A 27,615-nucleotide genomic window follows, 5' to 3' on the forward strand; every position below is an offset into this window, starting at 1 on the left:
TACTGAGAAAAAATAATGTTTAATAGGAAAAGTTAATCTGCATATATAAAAGCCAAAACACAAAATACAACAGAATTAAATGATTATATAAATGATTGTGATCTATAAATATATGTACATGTGTGCAAAGAAGTATTTTATATAAATATAATGTTAATGCCAGTTAACAGATAATGCACACTCAGTAAAACACAGTAAAATATAAATTCTTTTACAGACTGATTTATTGACTGTATGTAAGAAATTTTTAAAAAACCCAAACACCAAGCTTATTATCATTCAAACATAAAGACTGGAGAAGAAAGAAAAATGCTAACACTTTCCACAGGAGCTAAAAAATGTAAAATCAATGCCATTTTGCAAGATGAAGAAGAATAGTGTTTGTTTGGAGATATTGTATCTTGCCATTGTATTGGGAAAGAAGGCTGTGGAAAAAGTCAGACAAGTGCCATTGTGTCACACAACCCATGTCAGCAGAGATCTGAACAGAATGCTTTCAGATGGGAAATATTGAGGGGTTGAGAAGAGTGAAAAAAACCTGTATCTAACACAGTAAATTGAAACAGGTCAGATTCTCATGAAAAACAGTTTTCATCTGCCCAAAGCTGTAGTTCAAATTAAGTGAGCACAAATCCAAGTGAAGCTCTGGGAACTGATGTTCTTCAGCATCACACATATTGCCTGGGCCAGAAGAGCTTTCAGAAGAGCTTCCAGAAGAGCTGAAAACCAGCTGGGTTAAAATCCTGGTATCTAGTGTGCACTCACTCTCTTGCCAATGTACTGGCCTCATTGAAGAAGTCTAATGTTTATTGGAGCACATTAGTTCTTTTAAAAGAAGTCCTCTTCTTCTCCCTACTCCCTAACATTATTCTCTTATTTCAAAGTTATCCATGATCTCTTTCAAGCAGGAATCTTCCTCTAGAAAATCTTGAGAGAATCTGGGGTTAAGGTCCTTGTTTTCTCTTCTGCTGAAGTACTGTATTGGTGAGAGGCTGTGAAACTCTTTGCTCTGACCCAGGGCTGTGGTGCTCGTCCATCCTGCTGCTCTGGTCACTCAGTATCTGTTCTGTTTCCTAAAGCCTGTGGGCTCCCGTGATATTTCATACTACAGAGAATTTTCAGACAAGAAAAGAAGAGAAATAAGTACTCACAAAGATCATCAAGTCTAACATTTGCATGAATGGCCCATACAGGGTTTGATCCCACAACCTTGGTGTTATTACCCAAACTGAGCTAATCTCAAGCCTCTGCTTCCTCTGTGGCTTCCTTGCAGAATTCAAGGATAAATCAGGAATTTTTTTTTTTTTAATATTCCTTCCACATAATGACACACCTCTGCTGACCAGGCTCCCCTGGCCACAGCAGTGCAAAAACTGTTCTGTATTATTCATGGCACTTCACACCTTTCCCCTCTGCAATGCTGCAGCAGCTGCAGGAGCTCTTGCTGTGAACCAGGCAGGAGGACACAACCCCCTGGGCATCAGTCCCAGCTTAAACTGACTGTGAATCTTGCATGAGGCTGCAGCTGGGAGGTGCCACTGCAGCTCCTGTTGACTCTACAGCAGCCTAGAGGAAGCTCAGGTGGCAGCAGCCTGTGATGCTTGCAGCACACCTGTGCTGAGGGATGAGTTTGGCTGGTGCAAATATCCTATGACACAGCAGACCACTGGGCAGCCAAGCTCTTGCTTTGACCATTGCTTTTCACATATCCTTCCTGTGGCTCAAGGATGACTAGAAAGGTCTTCACGAGTGCTGATCTCTGCACTGAGGAAATTTCTTTATTAAGATAATTTTTTTCATCTGCAGCTACATTGTTGGGTGCCTTTATACCACTTTGGCCTTCTAGACCAAGGGAGGATGTACAGAGGGAAGCTCAGGTTCCAATAATGTCTGTAGCCCACAGTGCTACTGTTCAGGAATTCCATTCCCCCAGGACCATGTGAAACACTTACCAGATCATCATAATCCCTCTCTGGAAAATGATCTCTGCTTCTGGAATGCATCTCATAGGGGTTGTTGGGCTGATATCCTGGGTTTGCATGGCCAGAGGTGGTCTGGACCCTGGGGAACATGCTTGGTCTGGCATCAGTGTTCATGTCAGAATACCCTGACTGGATCAGGCTCCTCTTCTCTGGATTTTGTTTGTGCCTTGCTCTTTAGAGGACATGAAAGAACAAAGGAGATTTTAAAAGACTGTTTAGTGTGTCTTACTTTTTAAGTCCAACTTAGAGATTTGTCCACTCCCACCTTGTTTTGAATGCTCAGCTCCATTCTGAAGCATGCAACAGATTTTTACAGCATAGAGTTTTTTTTTTAGCTAGTGCAAAATCCTTATTTTGAACACACAGCAAAGCAGTTTCTATTCAACTGTAAGAAATATTCTTACCTGACTGAAATAACAGAGACTGCTATCACTAAACACAGGATAATGGCTCCAAACACTGTGCCCACTATTATAAGGATGAGTTCACTGTCTGGGGGGAAAAACAGCAAAAAAGAAATGTGTCAGCTGATAACTCACAGTGAATATTGAAAAATGAGGGGAGGGGAAGGGATTTATTTTCAGGCTCCTGGTGCTTACAACATTTTGTGGACACAGAAAGATGTAAATTAAGGATCTGCATTAAAGACCATTTCTGATGGATGGATGTTTTGACTCCAGCTCTGGGTCCTCATGCTTTGCACTGAATGGTTTTACACATAGCTATAGGTGAGGGACAGGAACAACTGGGAGGATGTAGGGGTTGTTTAAGCTAGTATTGATGCTAAACTATGTAGTTAGGTGTCAAATAGGCTCTTCCCATGCCCTAGGCACATAGGACAACAGAGAAATTTCACTTTCTTTTCCCCTAACATAGTCCTTCTATAAATGAAGAATGGTGGCACCCCTAAAGGTTACCACTTTTTTGTTATCTCAGACAGATTAAGCATTACTAGGTATTTTTCAAGACTATAATTAAAAATCAGAAATTCTTATACTTACTGTCAGTGCATTCCTCCCCGGAGTAGCCCACTGGACAACTACAGAAGAGAAAAAGGGGAAGGATAAACAGAAAGAAAAAATGATCTTTAGAGTCCCGTTTAATCCAAACCATTCTATGATCACAAAACAATAATATATTTCACCCCTTTATCAGCAATTTCTCCACAAATTGTGTTCCTTACAGGTTTCCTCTTTACCCTATCTTACTGTTACTTGCATTAAAGTGAAACAATCTGAGATTTTTCAGAGTGATTGGTGATCTTGGCACTTAAAGTTTCAGGATCTCAGTCTGAAAAATGTTAAAAGAACCTAATTTTTCTAAAGAACTAAACTGTGCATCTTGGAGTCATTTAGAATTGCCATGCAATGCCTTTAACAAAAGCCTCAGCATAAGGTCTGTAAGGACAGGCAACTCTACCTTTCTCTCATAGTAGTTTCTGATATTTAAAATATATCAACTTTATGGTAAGAAATGTTCAATTTGCAGCAATAATAACAACAAAAAGAGCTGAATCAATGGATATTGGGAGTGAGTCTCCCTGTTTATCCACCAGAGCCGAGCACAACCAGTCACTCACTTGGCCTCACCAGCAAACAACCTTGTTCTGTTCTGATCCTGAGCTGACAGAAATAATTTCAGAGAGGAAACGAAGCAGGAATTAAGGTCTGAAAGTTATTGGGAAACAGTCCCCACTGGTAGCAGTGCAAACATTGCAGGGACTGGAGGCACATCTTGCTCTTATGCCTGTTGCTTACTAAACACTTCAGCAGAGCAGCTCCCATGCTGAGCCAAGCTGCCAGAGCAGCTTGTGTCATGTGATGAAGGACTTTGTCCTTGTCCCTGACTCAGGGGTGACCTTGGGTCTCCTTCCTCTCCTCCCAGGTGTTATGAGTGCACACAAAGGACTAATGCCAAGGAGTGAAAATGCCCCAACTTGTGACACCACAGCTTGTGACACCCCCTGCCCTGCCCCTGGGCAGCTCTCCGATTCACGTTCCTGCAGCCTGTTCTTCTGGCCTGCAGCTGGCCCTGTGGCAGATGTTCTCCTCCCCTGCCCTCACCTACAGCACAGGAATGCAATAAAAGGATGAATACTCACGCCACACATTCTCCAGCCTCCCTTTTGAAGTTAATCATACATCTGCATGTTGGACCATCTTTTTCTTGTATACAGTACTTGTGTTTTGCTGCAGAGCAGTTTGCACTGCAAACTGTATTTTCAGGGAGAAAAACATAAGTGAATTGCAGGTAGAAGATCGTTTTATTGCTCTAAACACACACCCACCCCTCTCCTGTGCTTTAAAGCATCCAAATGGCTTTTTCAGAACTGTACCCATGTAAAGCAAAAACTGGAATGTAAAATCACAAAATTAGAAGTAAACAGGCTGTGTTCAAAACCATCCAACTTCATCAAAAAGGAAATCTGGCTAGGCTGCATCTTCCATAGGCAAGCAATGGCCTGAAGTTTGATCTCATAGCAGATTATTTGTATGGCAAACTGTATCAGTTCCAGTCAGGCATGGGACCACAAAGGCCTACACTGGATCACATCTCACTGGGACTTATTGTAGCCAGCTTTCATAGCTTTATCTTGGATTTTTGAATTATTTTTTTATTTTTCTTAAAATCTTACATGTTAGACTTTTTTTTTTTTTTTTTTTTTTTTTTTTTTTTTTTTTTTTACTTCTGTAGTGTAAAAGTTTTAGTTTCCATAGGAAGAAAAGAAGGTATTTCTAAGAAAATTAGGTACATCACAGGGCTTTGGAGGGTAGCTAAAATATAAACAGAGCACTCACTTAAAGACTCAAAACAAGAAAGTAAATAAAACCCTAACAACTAACAGTTTCCAAAAATGACAGAAATAATTCTTCTCACAAATGCCTGTCTAAATCCAGGTAATGCAAATCTAGAATTATGAACGAGAGACAGAGCCTTAACAGGTTATTGTAGTGCATCATGAGACTTCCAGTTCTGTCAGCTTTCTTCAAGTAACCTGTAGAATTTATTCCCAAATTATGTCCTAGCAGAGAAGGCTGTGAGTATAGGATTCAATTTGTTCCATCCTTTACCTGTTTAGGTTTCAGTTCTTACCAGGACTCTTAACAGTGCATTTAAGGACTTGCCTACTCACTGGTTTCAGTGATGATTTTATCAAGTTTTAATAATTTATTCTGCTGGAATAAAATTATAGATTTGTTCAAAGTGAAATGTGAGGATGTGTTTTTATGGTTTTCTTAACAGGACGCACACTTCCTGACTTTTAGAGGTCAGCACATTTGCCCAGCACCTTTCTCAAAGAGGGACCAAGACAGGGAAGAAGCAGATCAGTCTTTCAAGGATAGAGAAAGCAGCAAGGCTCTTACCTGGACAAGAATAATCACTCCATTTTGTCTTTTCTAAATCAAGTTTGCATTTGCATTCTGGAAACCGTTTCTCTTCACACTCTGTGGTTTTAGGATCACATTCATAAAAGTCACAATGTTTTGCCTCTTTAAAAGAGAAACAGGGAGAAAAGTTGAATACCCTTTCATAGAAAGCAGTGCAGCTGCCCAGTAAATCATAAACCAATTATTTAATAATTCTAAATAGAAAAAAATTATAACTCTTTTTCTTGGGACATCAATATTTCAGACTGTCAGACCAGCCCTTTTCCCCTCCTTGCTCTTAATAGTTGTGGTCCTGTTTCCATCACATCTTCTGACCTTTTGTTTCTCAGCCTCCTTCAACTATCTCCAAACCTTCCTGGCTCCAGTCCATGAAAAGAGACATTCTTCCTGTAAGTTCATATTCTGAAAACTAACTTTTGGACTCACTTTAAAAAAAAAAAAAAAAAAAAAACCAAACACAAAAAAACAAAACAAAACAAAAAAAAAAAAAAACCAAAAACCCCAAACAAACAAACCAAAAACCCTACAGAGAAAAATCGTAACTGTTCTCCCAGTTTTTTCCACAGCTGAGCTGTGAGACCCAGATTCTATACCGTTCTAGACAGATATAAATGTTTATGGGCTTGCACTTATTTCATGAGCAGCATTAGTATCCTGTTTGCCCAGTGTGTTGCTCTTTAGATCCATGTCCTTGTGGTGGGAATGGTTTAAAGACCTCAGTGCATGGCATGCTGTAGAGGGATGTGACTGCACTGGTGCCTTGGGAGCTCCCAGTGGTTTTCTATTTCCTTCTCACAGCTGAGGATACAGTCACCTTCACACAACAAACTCAGGCTTTAAGCCATGAAATGGACTCTTTATTATTAGCTATGCCTTTTTAAAAAGCTGATTTCAAAACAGGAACTTAAAAAAAAAAGAAAAAACATCCTTATTTTAATTTCAAACTCTTTCTCCCAGTATTATACCTTTAATAATGCAAGATTATTGGTTTACATCAACAAATGCCTTAGCTCATTAGCTAATCAGTGAGGCCTCATTTCAATTACCATGGCTTATTATGGGAGAAGTCTAAAGAGAGTTTCATCCTATTTTGCCAGTAAAATACTGGCTTATTCTCAGATGCATAATATATATCTGTATATATTTTATCCTGATTTTTCCCACTTCTTAACACTCAGCAGGTTAAAACCACCATGCCATTGCTTACCAGGGAAAAATATTTACCTTTTCTTCTTTACACAGGGAGTAGGAAGCCTTAATAAGACAAAAGAGACTAGCACTGAATTGTTGACTCATCGAAATTACCCGAGATTGAACATTCAGCTCCTTAAAATCAACAAGGCTTATGATTTGATGGGCTCCTATGCCCACAGAAATCTTCCAACCAGGTTTTAAAAGTCTCTGTTTCTGCTGATTAGCTGCTTCCCTAGCAAGGAGTTACATACCCTGATAAGACATGACAAAGGACTGGTTATTGTTGACTGCAGCTCTTATTGCATCGCTAACTGTAGCTTCATTTTGATCTGATTTGTCTGAGAACAGGTTTGTCACTGTGACATTCAGTCCTGGACCAGAATTTCTGTTTTCACTCCGGTTTAGAGATCTGAAAGGGACAGACAGGACCATTTTAAAGTCTCACATAATCCATATAGCAAGCTAGCAAAGCTACCTAGATGCAAGCTAGATGCAAAGATGAGAGAAAATCTGCCAAATCTCCCTCCCTTCCCCCATAAAGTAGGTAGTTGCCAAGAGACCTGAAAATGAGTGTAAGTCTTGCTCAGGAATACATTAACAGCCATCTTTCCAGTAGGTCCAGGTGTAAATAGGTAACTGCTGGATTTAATGATAACAGCACTGCTGCTTTGTGTGCTTTTGATGCAGAACTAGCATTTTCTAGCTGGGTTAACCTCAAACCAGCTGCAATGTGGAGAACCTCATCTCTTAGACCCTAACTTCCATCAGCCTGTGGGTTTATCCAGGCGTGACGTGGAGAACCCACCCTGAAGGGAGGTGAGGATAATTCAGGGTGTGACCACCATGAATGCAGACAGGGCTGTTTGCCATGTAGAGGTATCTGTGCAGGCTACACACTACCTGGGTTGGGTTCAGCTCACGGCAACCTCCCTGGTGTGAGGTGGAGAGCAGCAGTGACTTCCCTGTTCTTCATCTAAACCTCCTGCTGCCAGGATATGCACACAAACATCCCGCAGTGGCAGACTGCTGCATTCCTTGAGGTGTTACTGTGCCCCACGTCACAGCTGCTCTGCTGGAAGTTACTGCCCCACAGCTCTGTTAGGACAACATTCTGCTTAGCTGCTTAATCCCTGGGGTGCCCTGGGAGGGTTGACATTGTGTGCTAGCATGCCAGGTTTTGCTTCATAGGGATTAGGAAGCACAGAGGAGCTGGCAGAGCTCTGGGGTCAGTACCTTGTGACAGATGGGGATGGGGAAAAGAGACATCTCACAGGGTCTACCTAGACCAGCAAGGGACCTATGCCCACAGCTACACCACAACCCATTCAGCAGCATCTTTGCTCAGCCTGCCATCAGGAGACACCAACAAATGCACAATAAAATACATTTGTTATGCTTCTGTAACGAGGGTTTTTAAATTACGCTGGGACTCCAAGCTGGGTGGCATTCCCAATGGTCACAGGAACTCAGAGTTAACTGTTAGAATTTCAGACATGTCAGATTTCACAGGGACTGCTAGCTACAGCACAGTGCTGCATCCTACATGGTGCTAGCAGCAGGACATACAGTGTGGGGCTGCCTCAGCCTGCCCATTTCACAGAAACACTGGGGTAAAAATGAGGCCAGCATCCCTCCTTTATGGGGAAGCATTCTGAGCTAAACTCATCCCATATTTCTTATTGAATTGAGAACTTCACAGGAAACAGATTAAAATGAGGTATGTGGAAGTATGTAGTATGCAAAAAACAAACCAGCAAACTTACTGAATTTTCTTGATGACAGTTTCTACATATCCTGATAGATTTTTGAAGGCCTCCTTAAACTATAAAAGAGAAAGAAATTGGAGTTCAAGGCAAGCAGACACATAGCCCAAAATCATATGAACCACTGAGGCTTCAGCAGTAAAGTTTTTATACAGAATATGCTACTATAGGCACAAATAAAGGAAGGTGATGTGTTATATCCACCAGGAAAGGCATTGCAGAAGAGGAACAGTGGGGTGGTGCTCTAGAATATGGATGGGAGGGCAGTGGAGGGATGGAGAATGAATGTCAGGCTGGGTTAGCTGGCTTAGAGCTACAGATACCCCTTTGCAAGCTCATTGCTTAGGAGGGTGTCTCAATAGCCCCAGTCTGAGTACAAGGAGGGGGAAGAGGGAGAAGTTGACCCCCTCACAGATGGCACATGTCCCTGGGAGGCAGTGAAGTGGGATCATCAGGGTCAATCTTGTGGGAGGAAGCACTGATGAAAGCATTGGGAGCTCAACAGATCAGAAGACACATCACTGCTTTCCCTCATGCCATGTGAAGAAGGGAACAACCAGTGGAGGCAGCGGCCTTCAACTGTCACAAAAGCAGGAGGCACCGTGAGAATAGGATAAGATGTCTGATTCAACTGGAATGGAAGACCAACTCTATCTCTTTCTTTGTAATAAAATTCAAATTATTTTCTATGCTATTTTCACTTTTGCACTCTATTGTGTATTTATTTTAGTCAACATATGATGCTCTTCTGTAGCCATATCAGGAAAAAAATGCTGGACAAAAAATTGAGAAACTTTTTTAACATTCTGGAGGAACAACTTTTGGTCACTTTCTGAGACAACCTTAATAGTAAGCAATATAATAATATGCAGAAATTGATAACCATTTTTGATCATTCCTGATTAATATTGTGAATATTTTTTAATCAGATGTCTGGTAGAGTTGCATATATATTTTTCCTTACTGCCAGGCAGAGAAATAAGCAAGTCCACTTGTTTCAACATGGCAGTATAAATTAAACTGATCATCTTTCTTATTTCTCCAGGAAATCTATTACCAAATATTATGTATAATCATAGAATTATAAAAAATGTGCAGTATCCATTTCACTAAAAACACTAAAATACTAATACTGGCAGACTTATGGAAGAGGGTTGTTATTTTGTGTTTAGACACAGCTGGTTGGCCATTTGGAGAAGTTTGTGCTGTGTGGAGCCAGTAGTTTTCTTTTTAAAAAAATTAAAGCTGTTCATTTTTACTCATACCACTGAGTATTATTGAGCCTTCAGCAAACAGCAGGGATCAGAAACTCAATAGGCTGGAAAACTTCACTCAGCCCCATTGTTTCTGGAGAAGGAATGGTCAAAGATGGAGAGCAATTTATATGAGAACTCCCCAGAACAGAAATGGTACTAAAAATGCAGATATTACTTCAGGGATTCCCTTCACTTCAGCAAGAGCCATGCACGTGCTCATTTGAGGGCAAAATTCAAGTCTTTTATAAATAGGTCTAAACTAATGTGAAGCATTCTTTGAAAGAAGCAGATCTCTTGTAGAGAGGAACTTTTCTAGGCCCCATATTAAAGAGAGTGTCCTCTCTGTCTGCATGACATCTAAGATAGCTTTAAATATATGGGAGGAAAAACCATTGTCACTCACAAATGCTGATACATCGTTGGACAGTTCTTGATACTCTGTGGAATTTACAATTTCAAGATTTTCACTGTAAGGTGTGTTCACTACAATGGAGAATGGGTATACGTCCCCTGGAATGAGAACAGAGAGTGTAAATTAGAAAGCATTCAGGAAAGCTCAGTTTCACCTTAGAGTTCTCCAGCTTTTAGGGATGGGGAAATACAATGCAGAAAATAAATCAGTGCTATTTTTCATATACAGCAGGGATTAGCAGAGGACAAATCAACTCAGTCACAATGGGGGATATACTTTGGCTGCCAGGGTAGAAGGCAGGATCCTGGGCCCAAACAATCTGTCCTGTATATGAAACTGAGTAACATTAAACTGTCACGTGGCCTGAAGCTACAAGACTTTTTGCAAGGTGTTACAGAATTTGGTGAGAAAAAATGTATATCAAGTACTCCAAATTTGCAGCTATTAAGCAGCTAATGTGGTTCACTGTGGTTTACAGAGAAAGTAATTCAGAATCAACTTGCTTCTTAAGCCTCACAAGTAAATTTGAGAATCCTGCTTGCTGATTCTTAAATAAGAAACCCTATTTTCCCACATGCTTGGCCTTCAGAAGCATTTCAAAGACGCATTTCCACAGGACTCTGATGAGTGTTTAGCAATGGGGAAAATCAATCCGGTTGTTCACAAGTTTGCTCTTTTTTAAATCATTGTCATTAATATCAATGTCAGGTTTACACTTGCATTTTTTTTCCTGCTTTTCACTCATTTTAATCTCCTGCACTCCTGACAGAGAATTCACCTTCTTTTCCTAGAACATTAACCTCCTTGGCTGTCACTGTTTTGCAAGATTACAATCTAGGTCATTGTAGGAATGGCTGCCTGCAAAGCAAGAATGCACTCAGCAGTCACTTTCCCAGACTGATTTTGTTTTCAATTATAACATGACAACAAAGCTATATGGGAAGCAAAATCCACCTGAGCAGGTAACTAAAAGCATTGATGCCCTTCTGCAACTCACCTTTCTTACAATCCTTATTGCCGTAGTAGTATCCATATGGGCACACGCAGGTGTAATTGCTATGTAAGGAAACACACGTAGCTAAACTTGTTCCACAAGGATCTCCAAGGCAGAAATCCGCTAATACCAAGATGAAACATATTGACATTAGGGTTTCTGTGAGTTTCTGCAATAGCTAGTTCATACATAAAGTCATTCTTACATTGAGTAGTTCACATATACTTCTAGTAACGGAATCTACCAGATATGTTTTAGAGAGTATAGATGCAATTGCAGAGCATACATCTGTATATCTGGCTTCTTTAATGTATAGTAACTGTTTTCCCCACACAATCCAGCAGGATATCACAGTGAGGACACAGAGTATGGCTGAAATTCATTATCTGTCACACTGAGCATTCAGAGTTCAACTCCACTTAACATAACTAAAACCAAATCAAAGAAAGAAGGGATATCAAGGCTTGCCAAAAGCAGTGACTGTTAGAAAAATACAGACTGCAATAGCCTGTATATCTTTAATAGTGCACTGGTACACACTTGCCTTATAATGACAGTGTCATAGCACAGTCCTTTACTGCAGACACATCAATAAAATGAGAACTCCAAAGTGAATCATAATATATTTTTTCAGAGTAATTATATATATATTCTGTAAGGTTTTAAAGTATGCATTTTATATCTATATATAATTTAAGTGGTTAATAAGAAATTAAAATTTATATTTCTATACATCTTATATATAGGATGGCAATTACAGTTCTCTTTCAAGATATCAAATTCTGTTTTTCACCCTGCCTTGTTTTTTACGTTTCACTCCATAAGTACAGTCTCATGGATGAGACATTTTCTGTGAAACGGGGAAAAAAATAGGAATTCTCATTCATACCCCAAAAAATAAAAACTAAAACACTCAATGAATTTTCATTTCCTAAAAGGTTCACTTCCAATTATTTTTTCCAGAGAACCTAGTGAAGCCATTTTTTTTCCTGATGAAAAAGATCCCAAGCACAAAGCTACAACAATTGTGAACTCCTCCAAACACATTCCACTTGCAGCAAGGCCCCTCAGGGAAGAGTGGCAGGGAGATACAGCATTGAATGAGGACATTTTGCCTACATTGGAAGGCCCTACTGGGACTGAAAAAGGTGGGGTATGGAGAGCTCCAGGACAGACAGATGCCCTGTCCCCCAGACACAGTTCCTGGCCCCAGCCCTATGCCAGGCTCTGCCCCAGCTCCCTCCCTGCCTGTGCTCCAGCAGCCTCAGGCAAAGGTCCCTGCAGGGCCAGGTCACCTCTTTGCAGAGATTCTCTTGTATCCTTGCCTGCTGAAAGAGGCAAAGGCAACGAGCACAAAAAAAGCAACCTCCACCAATCTTCCCCAACACATCCTCCCTGCAGCAAAGGCCAGCAGGAAAAGAGGGAAGAGTGGAGGATATTCATGGCCAGTAACTGGTCAGGTTTGTCTCTATTGGAAGAGGAATATGGGAAACTCAAGGGAGGGGAACTCCTTCCTGTCTGAGGAGCCTACAAAGCTCACAAGGATTTGGTTATTCCAAGCAGTGCCTAGAAAATGCATCATGAGCATATTTGCTATTTACATGTAGGTGCTGAGGTAGGCATGTATGTTGCATCAGGATCTGTTCCATTTACAGTACTGTTATCTGAAGAAGGGAAGAGAAGAGACATGGCAGCACAGCCAAGCATTCTCTGTTCAAAAATCATCAAGCTGGGAGTGGAGGACGACAGGCATGGCCTGCTCCGTATGCCAGAGCCACGGCCCCTGGCCTATCCATCTGGGCTGTGCCCCACATCCCTCCCTGCCCATGCCCCAACAGCCTCAGGAACAGTTGTTCTTGCACAGCCTTGGGCATCTCTGCAAGAATCACCTTGTACCCAAGCCTGGTGCGACAGGCAAAGGCACCAAGGATGGAATCAGCAACCTGCCCTAAACTTCCCCAACACTTTACAACAAAGACCAGCAGGAAAAGATGGAAGAATTGAAAATTTTTCAAGGTCATGGTCTGGGAAACTTTGTCTCCAATGGGAGAAGAACTCAGAGAAACCCAGGCAGGGGAACTCCTCCCTGCTTGGGTATCTGCAGTGCTCCCTGGAACCTGATTACTGCAAGCTGCTCCCCGGAAGGGGAAGCCTGAAAGCTTTTCTCCTTACCTGACGGTTCTGTTGGTGGCACCACTGGTGGCTCAGTAGCTGTCTCATTATCAGTACTGTTTCCTGAAAAATGAAAGACAAGAGACATGGCAGCACTGCCTAGCATTGACGGCTCAAAAAGCCTTGGGGAATTGTGTTTCTCTCTCATAGTCCTTCTCTCACACCCTACTCTTGGAGGCCGCCTTACCAGCAGCAGTTCTGTACCCTCCCTGCCTTTCCCTGCCAAGTGACAAATGCTGAGTTGTAGGCTCCCTGCAGCAGCACTGGCTCTCAGAGCAGGCTCTGAGGCACCCCAGGCATGAGCACACAGCCTCTGCACTCAGCGCTGCCAAAGCCTCCTTTAAAACTCCATCTGTTCTCTTCCAGAGCACTGGAAGGATGACTGCCTTTGCTAACACACACTCCTGTGCTCTAACAGATTCTGACAGCACAACTATTTCTATTCCTGGAATGCTTCTTCTGCTACATAGTCATCATCAGTGTCTAGGCCGATCATCCTGGGCACAGCCTGCACATCTACACTCCCCCATAGTGGCGTTGGGCACTGGTTCATGTGGCTGGAAGCCAGGGGCACAAAGTGTTTCCCAAAGCTTGGCCATCATGATGGGTAGGTGGGGTCCTGGCAGGAAGGATGACCATGTGAAGCCCACCATGGAGGAAGAGCTGGGGGACGGAGGAGGCTGCCCCTCCTCAGGGTGAGCCAAGCAGGAGCTTTGACCCTTCTGGCTGGGGCTCCCCAGCATCAGACTGGGAGTGGAGGATGACAGGCACAGTCTGCCCCTTGGTGCCCAGCCATGGTCCCTGGCCTCTCCCTGCTGGGCTGTGCCCCACATCCCTCCCTGCCCAAGCTCCAACAGCCTCAGGAACAGCTCCCTGCAGGGCCTTGGGCACCTCTTTACATGGAACACCTTGTACCCCACAATCCATGCCCTCCGACACAGGAGGCAAAGGCACCAAGCATGGAATCAGCAGCCTGTCCTAATCTTCCCCAACTCATTTCCTCTACAACCAAGACCAGCAAGGAAAAAGGGAAGAGAAGAACTTATACACAGCCAGCATCTGGATAACTTTGTCTCACATGAGAGACTAATTCAGAGAAACCCAGGCAGGCGAACTCCTCCCTGCTTAGGTATCTGCAGTGCTCCCTGGAACCTGCAAGCTGTCCCCGCAAGGGGAAGCCTGAAAGCTTTTCTCCTTACCTGAAGGTTCTGTTGGTGGCACCACTGGTGGCTGAGTAGTTGTCTCATCACCAGTAGTGTTTCCTGGAAAATGAAAGACAAGAGACATGGCAGCACTGCCTAGCATCGACTCTCCAAAAAGCCTTGATGAATTCTCTGCTCTTTCTCACACAGTCCTTCTCTCAAACCCTGCTCTTGGACTTCTCCTTACCAAATCTGCACTCCCTCACAGCGGCCTTGGGCCCAGCTCATGTGGCTGGAAGCCAGAGGCACAAAGACTTTCCCAAAGCTGGATGATCAGGATGGGGAGGTGACTCTGGGGATGCTGAACACATCCCTCCCCAGCATCAGGCTGGGAGTGGAGGATGACAGGCACAGTCTGCCCCATGGTGCCCAGCCATGGTCCCTGGCCTCTCCCTGCTGGGCTGTGCCCCACATCCCTCCCTGCCAAAGCTCCAACAGCCTCAGGAACAACTCCTGCAGGGCCTTGGGCACCCCTTTGAGAGGATCACCTTCTACCCAGGCCTGGTGCGACAGGCAAAGGAAACAAGCATGGAAAGAGCAGCCGGCTCTAATCTTCCCCCACACATTTGCTTTACAACGAGATCAGCATGGAAAGAGGGAAGAGTGGAAGATTTTTCAAGATCATGGTCTGGGTAGCTTTGCCTACAATGCGAGAACTCAAGAGAAACCCAGGCAGGGGAACTCCCCACTCCTTGGGTATCTGCAGTGCTGTAGTGCTCCCTGGAATCTGCTTACTGCAAGCTGTCCCCAGAAGGGGAAGCCTGAAAGCTTTTCTCCTTACCTGAAGGTTCTGTTGGTGGCACCACTGGTGGCTGAGTAGTTGTCTCATCATCAGTAGTGTTTCCTGGAAAATGAAAGACAAGAGACATGGCAGCACTGCCTAGCATCGACTCTCCAAAAAGCCTTGATGAATTCTCTGCTCTTTCTCACACAGTCCTTCTCTCAAAACCTGCGCTTGGACTCCTTCTTACCACATCTGCAATCTCCCATGCTGTCATTCAGCAGAGGTTCAGGTGGCTGGAAGCCAGAGGCACAAAGACTTTCCCAAAGCTGGGCCATCGTGATGGGGACGTGATGCTGGGGATGCTGAGCACATCCGTCCCCAACATCAGGCTGGGAGTGGAGGATGACAGGCACAGTCTGCCCCTTGGTGCCCAGCCATGGTCCCTGGCCTCTCCCTGCTGGGCTGTGCCCCACATCCCTCCCTGCCCAAGCTCCAACAGCCTCAGGAACAGCTCCCTGCAGGGCCTTGGGCACCTCTTTACATGGAACACCTTGTACCCCACAATCCATGCCCTCCGACACAGGAGGCAAAGGCACCAAGCATGGAATCAGCAGCCTGTCCTAATCTTCCCCAACTCATTTCCTCTACAACCAAGACCAGCAAAGAAAAATGGAAGAGAAGAACTTATACACAGCCAGCATCTGGATAACTTTGTCTCACATGAGAGACTAATTCAGAGAAACCCAGGCAGGCGAACTCCTCCCTGCTTAGGTATCTGCAGTGCTCCCTGGAACCTGCAAGCTGTCCCCGCAAGGGGAAGCCTGAAAGCTTTTCTCCTTACCTGAAGGTTCTGTTGGTGGCACCACCGGTGGCTGAGTAGTTGTCTCATCATCAGTAGTGTTTCCTGGAAAATTAAAGACAAGAGACATGGCAGCACTGCCTAGCATCGACTCTCCAAAAAGCCTTGATGAATTCCCTGCTCTTTCTCACACAGTCCTTCTCTCAAACCCTGCTCTTGGACTTCTCCTTACCAAATCTGCACTCCCTCACAGCGGCCTTGGGCCCAGCTCATGTGGCTGGAAGCCAGAGGCACAAAGACTTTCCCAAAGCTGGATGATCAGGATGGGGAGGTGACTCTGGGGATGCTGAACACATCCCTCCCCAGCATCAGGCTGGGAGTGGAGGATGACAGGCACAGTCTGCCCCATGGTGCCCAGCCATGGTCCCTGGCCTCTCCCTGCTGGGCTGTGCCCCACATCCCTCCCTGCCAAAGCTCCAACAGCCTCAGGAACAGCTCCCTGCAGGGCCTTGAGCACCCCTTTGAGAGGATCACCTTCTACCCAGGCCTGGTGCGACAGGCAAAGGCAACAAGCATGGAAAGAGCAGCCGGCTCTAATCTTCCCCCACACATTTGCTTTACAACGAGATCAGCATGGAAAGAGGGAAGAGTGGAAGATTTTTCAAGATCATGGTCTGGGTAGCTTTGCCTACAATGCGAGAACTCAAGAGAAACCCAGGCAGGGGAACTCCCCACTCCTTGGGTATCTGCAGTGCTCCCTGGAATCTGCTTACTGCAAGCTGTCCCCAGAAGGGGAAGCCTGAAAGCTTTTCTCCTTACCTGAAGGTTCTGTTGGTGGCACCACTGGTGGCTGAGTAGTTGTCTCATCATCAGTAGTGTTTCCTGGAAAATGAAAGACAAGAGACATGGCATCGACTCTCCAAAAAGCCTTGATGAATTCTCTGCTCTTTCTCACACAGTCCTTCTCTCAAAACCTGCGCTTGGACTCCTTCTTACCACATCTGCAATCTCCCATGCTGTCATTCAGCAGAGGTTCAGGTGGCTGGAAGCCAGAGGCACAAAGACTTTCCCAAAGCTGGGCCATTGTGATGGGGACGTGATGCTGGGGATGCTGAGCACATCCGTCCCCAGCATCAGGCTGGGAGTGGAGGATGACAGGCACAGTCTGCCCCATGGTGCCCAGCCATGGTCCCTGGCCTCTCCCTGCTGGGCTGTGCCCCACATCCCTCCCTGCCCATGCTCCAACAGCCTCAGGAACAGCTCCCTGCAGGGCCTTGGGCACCTCTTTACATGGAACACCTTGTACCCCACAATCCATGCCCTCCGACACAGGAGGCAAAGGCACCAAGCATGGAATCAGCAGCCTGTCCTAATCTTCCCCAACTCATTTCCTCTACAACCAAGACCAGCAAGGAAAAAGGGAAGAGAAGAACTTATACACAGCCAGCATCTGGATAACTTTGTCTCACATGAGAGACTAATTCAGAGAAACCCAGGCAGGGGAACTCCTCCCTGCTTAGGTATCTGCAGTGCTCCCTGGAACCTGCAAGCTGTCCCCGCAAGGGGAAGCCTGAAAGCTTTTCTCCTTACCTGAAGGTTCTGTTGGTGGCACCACTGGTGGCTGAGTAGTTGTCTCATCATCAGTAGTGTTTCCTGGAAAATTAAAGACAAGAGACATGGCAGCACTGCCTAGCATCGACTCTCCAAAAAGCCTTGATGAATTCCCTGCTCTTTCTCACACAGTCCTTCTCTCAAACCCTGCTCTTGGACTTCTCCTTACCAAATCTGCACTCCCTCACAGCGGCCTTGGGCCCAGCTCATGTGGCTGGAAGCCAGAGGCACAAAGACTTTCCCAAAGCTGGATGATCAGGATGGGGAGGTGACTCTGGGGATGCTGAACACATCCCTCCCCAGCATCAGGCTGGGAGTGGAGGATGACAGGCACAGTCTGCCCCATGGTGCCCAGCCATGGTCCCTGGCCTCTCCCTGCTGGGCTGTGCCCCACATCCCTCCCTGCCAAAGCTCCAACAGCCTCAGGAACAGCTCCCTGCAGGGCCTTGAGCACCCCTTTGAGAGGATCACCTTCTACCCAGGCCTGGTGCGACAGGCAAAGGCAACAAGCATGGAAAGAGCAGCCGGCTCTAATCTTCCCCCACACATTTGCTTTACAACGAGATCAGCATGGAAAGAGGGAAGAGTGGAAGATTTTTCAAGATCATGGTCTGGGTAGCTTTGCCTACAATGCGAGAACTCAAGAGAAACCCAGGCAGGGGAACTCCCCACTCCTTGGGTATCTGCAGTGCTCCCTGGAATCTGCTTACTGCAAGCTGTCCCCAGAAGGGGAAGCCTGAAAGCTTTTTTCCTTACCTGAAGGTTCTGTTGGTGGCACCACTGGTGGCTGAGTAGTTGTCTCATCATCAGTAGTGTTTCCTGGAAAATGAAAGACAAGAGACATGGCATCGACTCTCCAAAAAGCCTTGATGAATTCTCTGCTCTTTCTCACACAGTCCTTCTCTCAAAACCTGCGCTTGGACTCCTTCTTACCACATCTGCAATCTCCCATGCTGTCATTCAGCAGAGGTTCAGGTGGCTGGAAGCCAGAGGCACAAAGACTTTCCCAAAGCTGGGCCATTGTGATGGGGACGTGATGCTGGGGATGCTGAGCACATCCGTCCCCAGCATCAGGCTGGGAGTGGAGGATGACAGGCACAGTCTGCCCCATGGTGCCCAGCCATGGTCCCTGGCCTCTCCCTGCTGGGCTGTGCCCCACATCCCTCCCTGCCCATGCTCCAACAGCCTCAGGAACAGCTCCCTGCAGGGCCTTGGGCACCTCTTTACATGGAACACCTTGTACCCCACAATCCATGCCCTCCGACACAGGAGGCAAAGGCACCAAGCATGGAATCAGCAGCCTGTCCTAATCTTCCCCAACTCATTTCCTCTACAACCAAGACCAGCAAGGAAAAAGGGAAGAGAAGAACTTATACACAGCCAGCATCTGGATAACTTTGTCTCACATGAGAGACTAATTCAGAGAAACCCAGGCAGGGGAACTCCTCCCTGCTTAGGTATCTGCAGTGCTCCCTGGAACCTGCAAGCTGTCCCCGCAAGGGGAAGCCTGAAAGCTTTTCTCCTTACCTGAAGGTTCTGTTGGTGGCACCACTGGTGGCTGAGTAGTTGTCTCATCATCAGTAGTGTTTCCTGGAAAATTAAAGACAAGAGACATGGCAGCACTGCCTAGCATCGACTCTCCAAAAAGCCTTGATGAATTCCCTGCTCTTTCTCACACAGTCCTTCTCTCAAACCCTGCTCTTGGACTTCTCCTTACCAAATCTGCACTCCCTCACAGCGGCCTTGGGCCCAGCTCATGTGGCTGGAAGCCAGAGGCACAAAGACTTTCCCAAAGCTGGATGATCAGGATGGGGAGGTGACTCTGGGGATGCTGAACACATCCCTCCCCAGCATCAGGCTGGGAGTGGAGGATGACAGGCACAGTCTGCCCCATGGTGCCCAGCCATGGTCCCTGGCCTCTCCCTGCTGGGCTGTGCCCCACATCCCTCCCTGCCAAAGCTCCAACAGCCTCAGGAACAACTCCCTGCAGGGCCTTGGGCACCCCTTTGAGAGGATCACCTTCTACCCAGGCCTGGTGCGACAGGCAAAGGAAACAAGCATGGAAAGAGCAGCCGGCTCTAATCTTCCCCCACACATTTGCTTTACAACGAGATCAGCATGGAAAGTGGGAAGAGTGGAAGATTTTTCAAGATCATGGTCTGGGTAGCTTTGCCTACAATGCGAGAACTCAAGAGAAACCCAGGCAGGGGAACTCCCCACTCCTTGGGTATCTGCAGTGCTGTAGTGCTCCCTGGAATCTGCTTACTGCAAGCTGTCCCCAGAAGGGGAAGCCTGAAAGCTTTTCTCCTTACCTGAAGGTTCTGTTGGTGGCACCACTGGTGGCTGAGTAGTTGTCTCATCATCAGTAGTGTTTCCTGGAAAATGAAAGACAAGAGACATGGCAGCACTGCCTAGCATCGACTCTCCAAAAAGCCTTGATGAATTCTCTGCTCTTTCTCACACAGTCCTTCTCTCAAACCCTGCTCTTGGATTCCTTCTTACCACATCTGCAATCTCCCATGCTGTCATTCAGCAGAGGTTCAGGTGGCTGGAAGCCAGAGGCTCAAAGACATTCCCAAAGCTGGGCAATCGTGATGGGGACGTGATGCTGGGGATGCTGAGCACATCCTTCTCCAGCATCAGGCTGGGAGTGGAGGATGACAGGCACAGTCTGCCCCTTGGTGCCCAGCCATGGTCCCTGGCCTCTCCCTGCTGGGCTGTGCCCCACATCCCTCCCTGCCCATGCTCCAACAGCCTCAGGAACAGCTCCCTGCAGGGCCTTGGGCAACCCTTTACACGGAACCCCTTGTACCCCGCAATCCACCCACCGGCACAGGAGGCAACGTCAGCAGGCATGGAATGAGCAACCTCCTCAAATGTCCCACCACACATTCCCCTTGCACAATGACCAGCAGGGAAAGATGGAAGAGTGGAAGATTTTCCAAGACCATGGTCTGGGTTATTTGTCTCCCATGGGAAAAGAACTCTGAAAAACCCAGGCAGGGGAACTCAACTCAGCTTAGGCATCTGCAGTGCTCCCAGGAACCTGGTTACTGCCAGCAGTCCCCAGAATGGGAAGCCTGAAAGCTTTTCTCCTCACCTGAATGTGGCACCACTGGTGGGTCAGGATCTGTTCCATTATCAGTATTGTTTCCTGCAAAAGGGAAGAGAAGAGCCATGATATAGCACTGCCTAGCATTTACTGCTCAAAAAGCCATTGCAAATGCTGTCTTCTTGCTCTCATAATCCTTCTTTCAAACCCTGCTCTTGGAACCCTCCTCACCGCAGGTGCATTTCCCTTGGTGGCCTTTGGCCCAGGGTCATGTGAGAGGTAGCCAGAGGCACAAAGTCTTTGCCAGAACTGGGCCATCAGGATGTGAAGGTGACTCCTGGGATGCTGAGCACATCCCTCCCCAGCATCAGGCTGGGAGTGGAGGATGACAGGCACAGTCTGCCCCATGGTGCCCAGCCATGGTCCCTGGCCTCTCCCTGCTGGGCTGTGCCCACATCCCTCCCTGCCCATGCTCCAACAGCCTCAGGAACAACTCCCTGCAGGGCCTTGGGCAACCCTTTACACGGAACCCCTTGTACCCTGCAATCCACCCACCAGCACAGGAGGCAACGTCAGCAGGCATGGAATCGCAGAATCACAGAAATTCAAGACTGGAAGAGACCTATATGATCATCAAGTCCAGTCGATGTTCTAACTGTTCAACTAGATCATGGCAGCAAGTGCCACATCCAGTCTTTTTTTGAATTCTTCAAGGGATGATGACTCCACCACCTCACTGGGTAAATGATTCCAGTATCTGACCACTCTTACTGTGAAATATTTCCTTCTAATTCTAACTTACATCTCGCTTGACGCAACTTGAGACTGTGTCCTCTTGTTCTATGTGTTATCGCCCGGAGAAAGAGACCGACCCCCAGCTCACCACAGCTACCCTTCAGGAAGTTGTAGAGAGCGATGAGGTCGCCCCTTAGTCTCCTTTTCTCCAGGCTGAACAACCCCAGCTCCCTCAGTCACTCTTCGTATGGCTTGTGCTCCAAGCCCCTTATTAGTTTCGTTGCTCTCCTCTGGACACGCTCAAGTAACTCGATGTCCCTCCTAAAGTGAGGGGCCCAGAACTGGATACAATACTCCAAGTGAGGCCTCACCAGTGCCGAGTACAGGGGAAGAATGACCTCTCTGCTCCTGCTGGCCACTCCATTTCTGATACTGGCCAGAATGAGCAACCTCCTCAAATGTCCCACCACACATTCCCCTTGCACAATGACCAGCAAGGAAAGATGGAAGAGTGGAAGATTTTCCAAGACCATGGTCTGGGTAACTTTGTCTCCCATGGGAAAAGAACTCTGAGAAACCCAGGCAGGGGAACTCAATTCAGCTTAGGCATCTGCAGTGCTCCCTGGAACCTGCTTACTGCAAGCTGTCCCCAGAAGGGGAAGCCTGAAAGCTTTTCTCCTCACCTGAAGGTGGCATCACTGGTGGGTCAGGATCTGTTCCATTATCAGTATTGTTTACTAGAAAAGGGAAGAGAAGAGCCATGTCAGCACTACCTGGCATTTACTGCTCAAAAAGCCGTGGACACTTCTGTGGATTTCCCTCATAGTCATTCTCTCACATCCTACTCTTGGACTACTCCTTATCACATCTGCACTCTTTCATAGCAGCCTGTGGTACAGGATCATGTGGGCACAAGTGAGAGTCACAAAGACTTTCCCAAAGCTCAATGATCATGATGGGGAGGTGATGCTGGGGTTGCTGAGCACATCCTTCCCCAGCATCAGGCTGGGAGTGGAGGATGACAGGCACAGTCTGCCCCTTGGTGCCCAGCCATGGTCCCTGGCCTCTCCCTGCTGGGCTGTGCCCCACATCCCTCCCTGCCCATGCTCCAACAGCCTCAGGAACAACTCCTGCAGGGCCTTGGGCAACCCTTTACACGGAACCCCTTGTACCCCGCAATCCACCCACCGGCACAGGAGGCAACGTCAGCAGGCATGGAATGAGCAACCTCCTCAAATGTCCCACCACACATTCCCCTTGCACAATGACCAGCAGGGAAAGATGGAAGAGTGGAAGATTTTCCAAGACCATGGTCTAGGTAACTTTGTCTCCCATGGGAAAAGAACTCTGAGAAACCCAGGCAGGGGAACTCAATTCAGCTTAGGCATCTGCAGTGCTCCCTGGAACCTGCTTACTGCAAGCTGTCCCCAGAAGGGGAAGCCTGAAAGCTTTTCTCCTCACCTGAAGGTGGCATCACTGGTGGGTCAGGATCTGTTCCATTATCAGTATTGTTTACTAGAAAAGGGAAGAGAAGAGCCATGTCAGCACTACCTGGCATTTACTGCTCAAAAAGCCGTGGACACTTCTGTGGATTTCCCTCATAGTCATTCTCTCACATCCTACTCTTGGACTACTCCTTATCACATCTGCACTCTTTCATAGCAGCCTGTGGTACAGGATCATGTGGGCACAAGTGAGAGTCACAAAGACTTTCCCAAAGCTCAATGATCATGATGGGGAGGTGATGCTGGGGTTGCTGAGCACATCCTTCCCCAGCATCAGGCTGGGAGTGGAGGATGACAGGCACAGTCTGCCCCTTGGTGCCCAGCCATGGTCCCTGGCCTCTCCCTGCTGGGCTGTGCCCCACATCCCTCCCTGCCCATGCTCCAACAGCCTCAGGAACAACTCCTGCAGGGCCTTGGGCAACCCTTTACACGGAACCCCTTGTACCCCGCAATCCACCCACCGGCACAGGAGGCAACGTCAGCAGGCATGGAATGAGCAACCTCCTCAAATGTCCCACCACACATTCCCCTTGCACAATGACCAGCAGGGAAAGATGGAAGAGTGGAAGATTTTCCAAGACCATGGTCTAGGTAACTTTGTCTCCCATGGGAAAAGAACTCTGAGAAACCCAGGCAGGGGAACTCAATTCAGCTTAGGCATCTGCAGTGCTCCCTGGAACCTGCTTACTGCAAGCTGTCGGGGGAAAGGGAAGCCTGAAAGCTTTTCTCCTCACCTGAAGGTGGCACCACTGGTGGGTCAGGATCTGTTCCATTATCAGTATTATTTACTAGAAAAGGGAAGAGAAGAGCCATGTCAGCACTACCTGGCATTTACTGCTCAAAAAGCCGTGGACACTTCTGTGGATTTCCCTCATAGTCATTCTCTCACATCCTACTCTTGGACTACTCCTTATCACATCTGCACTCTTTCATAGCAGCCTGTGGTACAGGATCATGTGGGCACAAGTGAGAGTCACAAAGTCTTTCCCAAAGCTCAATGATCATGATGGGGAGGTGATGCTGGGGATGCTGAGCACATCCTTCCCCAGCATCAGGCTGGGAGTGGAGGATGACAGGCACAGTCTGCCCCATGGTGCCCAGCCATGGTCCCTGGCCTTTCGCTGCTGGGCTGTGCCCCACATCCCTCCCTGCCCATGCTCCAACAGCCTCAGGAACGACTGCCTGCAGGGCCTGCTAATAGACGGGCCCGGGGCCTTCTCTTTGCATGGATCACCTTGTACCCAGGCTTGGTGCAAGAGGCAAAGGCACCAAGCATGGAATTAGCAGCCTGCTCTAATGTTCCCCAATACATTTCCTTTCCAACAAAGACGAGCAGGGAAAGATGGAAGAATGGAAGTTAGTCACAGCCAGGATCTGGGTAATTTTGTATTCAGTGGGAGAAGAACTCAGAGAAACCCAGGCAGGGGAGCTCCTCCCTGCTTGTTTATCTGCAGTGCTCCCTGGAACCTGATTACTGCAAGCTGTCCCCAGAAGGGGAAGCCTGAAGGCTTTTCTCCTTATCTGGAGTTTCTGAGCGTGGCACCTCTGGTGGGTCACCATCTGTTCCATTATCAGTGCCTTTTTCTGAAGAAGAGAAGAGACATGGCAGCACGGCCTAGCATTGTCTGTTCAGAAAGCCTTGGGCAATTCTGTGTGTGTAGGATAAGTGCTGAGCAGGTAAATGCTGTGGATCTTTTTGGGGCTGAGCAGTCAAATTCCTGAGAGGCTTGTCCAGCCTCCTGGCTTTCCCTGGCTGAGATGCCTGTGTCACCTGGTGTGTCCTTGGCCCCCTTGTCCCCTAAGGGCAGCACTTGAACACAAGGCGCTCACACACACTGCAGTGTCTTCTACTTTATGTCCACTGCTGTGTCAGCCAAAGCTGTCACTTCCAGGAGCAACCAGCCTCAATCTGGTCACAGGATTCCCCTGGGCATCTCTACAGGGATCCCCCTCTATCCAGGCCTGATGTAGGAGGTAAAGGCGCCGAGCACAGAAAGAGCCGCCTCCTCAACTCTTCCCCAGTGCTTCCCCCTTGCAGCAAAGAACAGCAGGGAAAGATAGACTTGTGGAGGGTATTCACAGCCTTGGTCTGGGTGCATCTGTCTACCTTGGGAGAGGAGTTCAGGGAAACCTCTGTGGGGGCTGCTGAGCCCCCTGGGACTGTTCCCAGAAGGGGATGTCTGAGGGCTTTGCTCCTTACCTGTAGTTGCTGAGCTTGGTGTCACTGTTGTGGCAGCAGGTGTTTCAGCAGAGGCTTCTGATGGAGGGAAAAGAAAGGAGATGGCAGCACTAGGGAACTCTTTGCACACAGGACAATTGTTTAGTAAACAGGTCTGGGAGTGTGTGTGTGGCTGAGCAGCCACACTTCTGGGCAGCCTTACCCTGCCTTTTGTCAGCCCCAGGCCTCGAGCTGTGCTGGAACAGATTCCTGTGGACATGGACAGCAGGCTATTTCTATTCCAGGAATGCTCCTTCTGCTACAGCATATCTGGAGTATCAAGACCTTCTTTCCCTGGACTACAGCTCTATGCATTTCTGACAGTATACATTTTTCTCTTCTATTCCTTTCCTGTCATCATTATTTCTGAATAAAGGGAACCCTGCGTGATACCAGCCAATTGGTGAAAATACTTCCTCAAACTTTGGTTTCAGCCTTTGTTATTGCTTTTATTTTTCAAAAATATTCTAGTTGTTTAAATTGTTGGGTGTTTCTTTATTTAACCTGTGTCATTCTCAACTCTTGATAAAAGGAATGAGTTTGGGTTTAAGGGGTTTGTTTGTTTTGTTTTTCTAGATGTAAGAAGGATAAACCAACCTTGCTGATAAATGTGTGATACTGAAAAATGGCCAGTTTGCATAATGTAATCTAACTTTAATCTGAATTAATTATTATTATTAACTATTATTAAATAATCATTAATTTACAAGTTAAGAATAAACTTATTTACTCTGCGTGAATGCTGCTGCAAGCATAATTTTATCTAAAGCATTAAAATCATACAGATGAAAGATGAACATATTTGTGGCTAAAATCCGTGTCACTATCACAGTCTGCACATCTCAGCAGACATTTGAAAAATAGACCCCACTTTTCTAGAGTTTTATAGAGCTTTGAAAATCCTAAGTGAGGAAAATCTTCTACAGTTTTTTTCTGATTGAAAACGCATCTCACATAGAAAAGGCACATGCAAAAGACAAGCAATCCATTAGCCTCCTCTAGGTGAAGGGGAGCGTGAGCAATTGTGGCAGTTCCCTGCCAGGTCTCTTGCCCCCACTGGTCACTGAGTTCTATAAACAGCATTATTGTTCCCCAGTTAGTATAAATCAGTATTTTTCATATAACTGTGATTATATGAATCTCTGCTGGCCACAGGCAATGGATGTTGGGACGGCAACTTTTTACAGAGGTGGCTTTTTTTACAGCTGCTAGAGCTGTGAGGCTCTGGCTAGCCATCATCCAGGAGTACCCTTTGGACTCAGGAAGAACAGCATCCATGGTGTCAGCAGAGTGCATGAGCTGCAACTGAACCTTCTGGATGGACAAAGGTGGCTAATTTATGGCTCTGTTTGCCTAGATCTAACCTTCTATGTATGGAAACAGGATGTGTTAACGGGCTTGGGCATTACCACTGTGATAAAGAAATGGATGTTACCACCAAGGATATACAACAGCAGAGACATCTGGCTGCTGAGCAGGGCAGGGCCTTTGCCAGTACTATTCAAATGGACACGTCCTGCAAAGCTTTTACAATGTTTGCTTAGAATGAAAAAGGTTTCTGGGCAGATCTATCCTAATGCAAAGTCAGATCAAGTGAAAAATGGGTGTTGCTTTCAGCAAGTCTTGGCACAAGAATTTTCACATCTTGCTATTGCCTACAAGCCTCCAACCAGGAAACCAACCAACAGACAATCTTGAAGACTTCTATGTTTATGATTTACAGCTGAAAATTGGTCTGTAGCACACTGTGGATGTTGCTGGAAATACATCTGTTCATTCACAGTAGGCAACAGAGACCCACAACCATCTGCCACCAGTTGCAAGTTTAACAGGTCTTAATTCGGCTGATATCTCTGCAATTTTATCTTTGTATTAGCTAGGAATTCCTGTAGTCTCACAGCTTCAAGCTGCTGCAAAACTCTTCATAGAGATGCTTTAGTTCTGCTAATGTCTTCATCCCCTCATACCTCTCACTGAGTATCAGGAAAAGGCAGGTTTAGCTATAGGCTATGGCCCACAACTACCAACTTTGGCACAATGCCAGAAAATGTACTAAATGGCTTAAGGAATGACACCTTTAGTTTGAACAGACTATGGTGCAACCCCCTTGAAAGCTGGTGGTGATGTTTCCATTAATTTATTTCAAAAGGAAAGAACAAAAGCTCAGTGAACCGGCTCAGAGGGAGCTGCTTTCCAGACTGGTTGGTTAAGGAGCCTCTGGCCAAAAGGGTACTGGGGTGGAACACTTGCACCTTTTGTTATGACTGTAACAGAGCTTGAATTACCTGGGTTTAGTATGAAAGTCCTGAAAACTGCTCTTGGAATAGGCTGAATTAGGTTAATCATAAGCACCAGTGATTTTCCATTGTTCTGCTAACAAGGAAAGCCGTTGGCTTACAGTGACATCTTTCATCATTAATTAATCAAAATCTAGACACGCTGAATTGTGTATCACAACTGGCTTCTCAACAGCTGCTGAAAGCACTAGAAAATCCATTCACTGCCACACAATAGCTGCCTTGATAAATCACAAAACAGAAGATAGTGGTTCTTACCTTTCAAAAGGCTCAGCACCAGGCTGAGGCACACAGCGAAGAACACAGAGCG

General features: G+C 46.4%; 1 protein-coding gene across 2 annotated transcripts; it reads right to left on the reverse strand.

Moving 5' to 3' along the window:
• MUC13 (mucin 13, cell surface associated) lies at positions 1-27,615 on the reverse strand. Of its 2 annotated transcripts, XM_058809649.1 has the most exons (19): positions 27,564-27,615; positions 24,991-25,047; positions 23,525-23,578; positions 21,969-22,022; positions 20,599-20,652; positions 19,811-19,873; positions 18,255-18,317; positions 14,362-14,424; positions 13,163-13,225; positions 10,994-11,113; positions 9,988-10,094; positions 8,329-8,387; positions 6,817-6,974; positions 5,348-5,473; positions 4,084-4,195; positions 2,984-3,021; positions 2,387-2,474; positions 1,953-2,154; positions 1-1,105 (listed from the first exon to the last, which is right to left on the reverse strand). In XM_058809649.1, the coding sequence occupies exons 4-19, from the start codon at positions 21,979-21,981 to the stop codon at positions 1,055-1,057; spliced, it is 1,380 nt and encodes a 459-aa protein (XP_058665632.1). In that variant the 5' UTR covers positions 21,982-22,022; positions 23,525-23,578; positions 24,991-25,047; positions 27,564-27,615; the 3' UTR covers positions 1-1,054. The 2 variants fall into 2 exon arrangements, with proteins under 2 accessions (XP_058665632.1, XP_058665633.1); XM_058809650.1 differs by lacking the exon at positions 18,255-18,317.

The sequence above is a fragment of the Ammospiza caudacuta genome, chromosome 8 (genome assembly GCF_027887145.1).
Source record: "Ammospiza caudacuta isolate bAmmCau1 chromosome 8, bAmmCau1.pri, whole genome shotgun sequence".
Classification (NCBI taxonomy): Eukaryota; Metazoa; Chordata; class Aves; order Passeriformes; family Passerellidae; genus Ammospiza; species Ammospiza caudacuta.

What these genes read in the sequence shown, in the direction of transcription:
- MUC13 (XM_058809649.1), bottom strand. An exon ending in CTTTGTCATGTCTTATCAGG is followed by an intron (nt 5,474 to 6,816) that starts GTATGTAACTCC and finishes TCTCTTTTAAAG; the next exon opens with AGGCAAAACATTGTGACTTT. An exon ending in GTCTCTGTTATTTCAGTCAG is followed by an intron (nt 2,155 to 2,386) that starts GTAAGAATATTT and finishes TGTCCTCTAAAG; the next exon opens with AGCAAGGCACAAACAAAATC.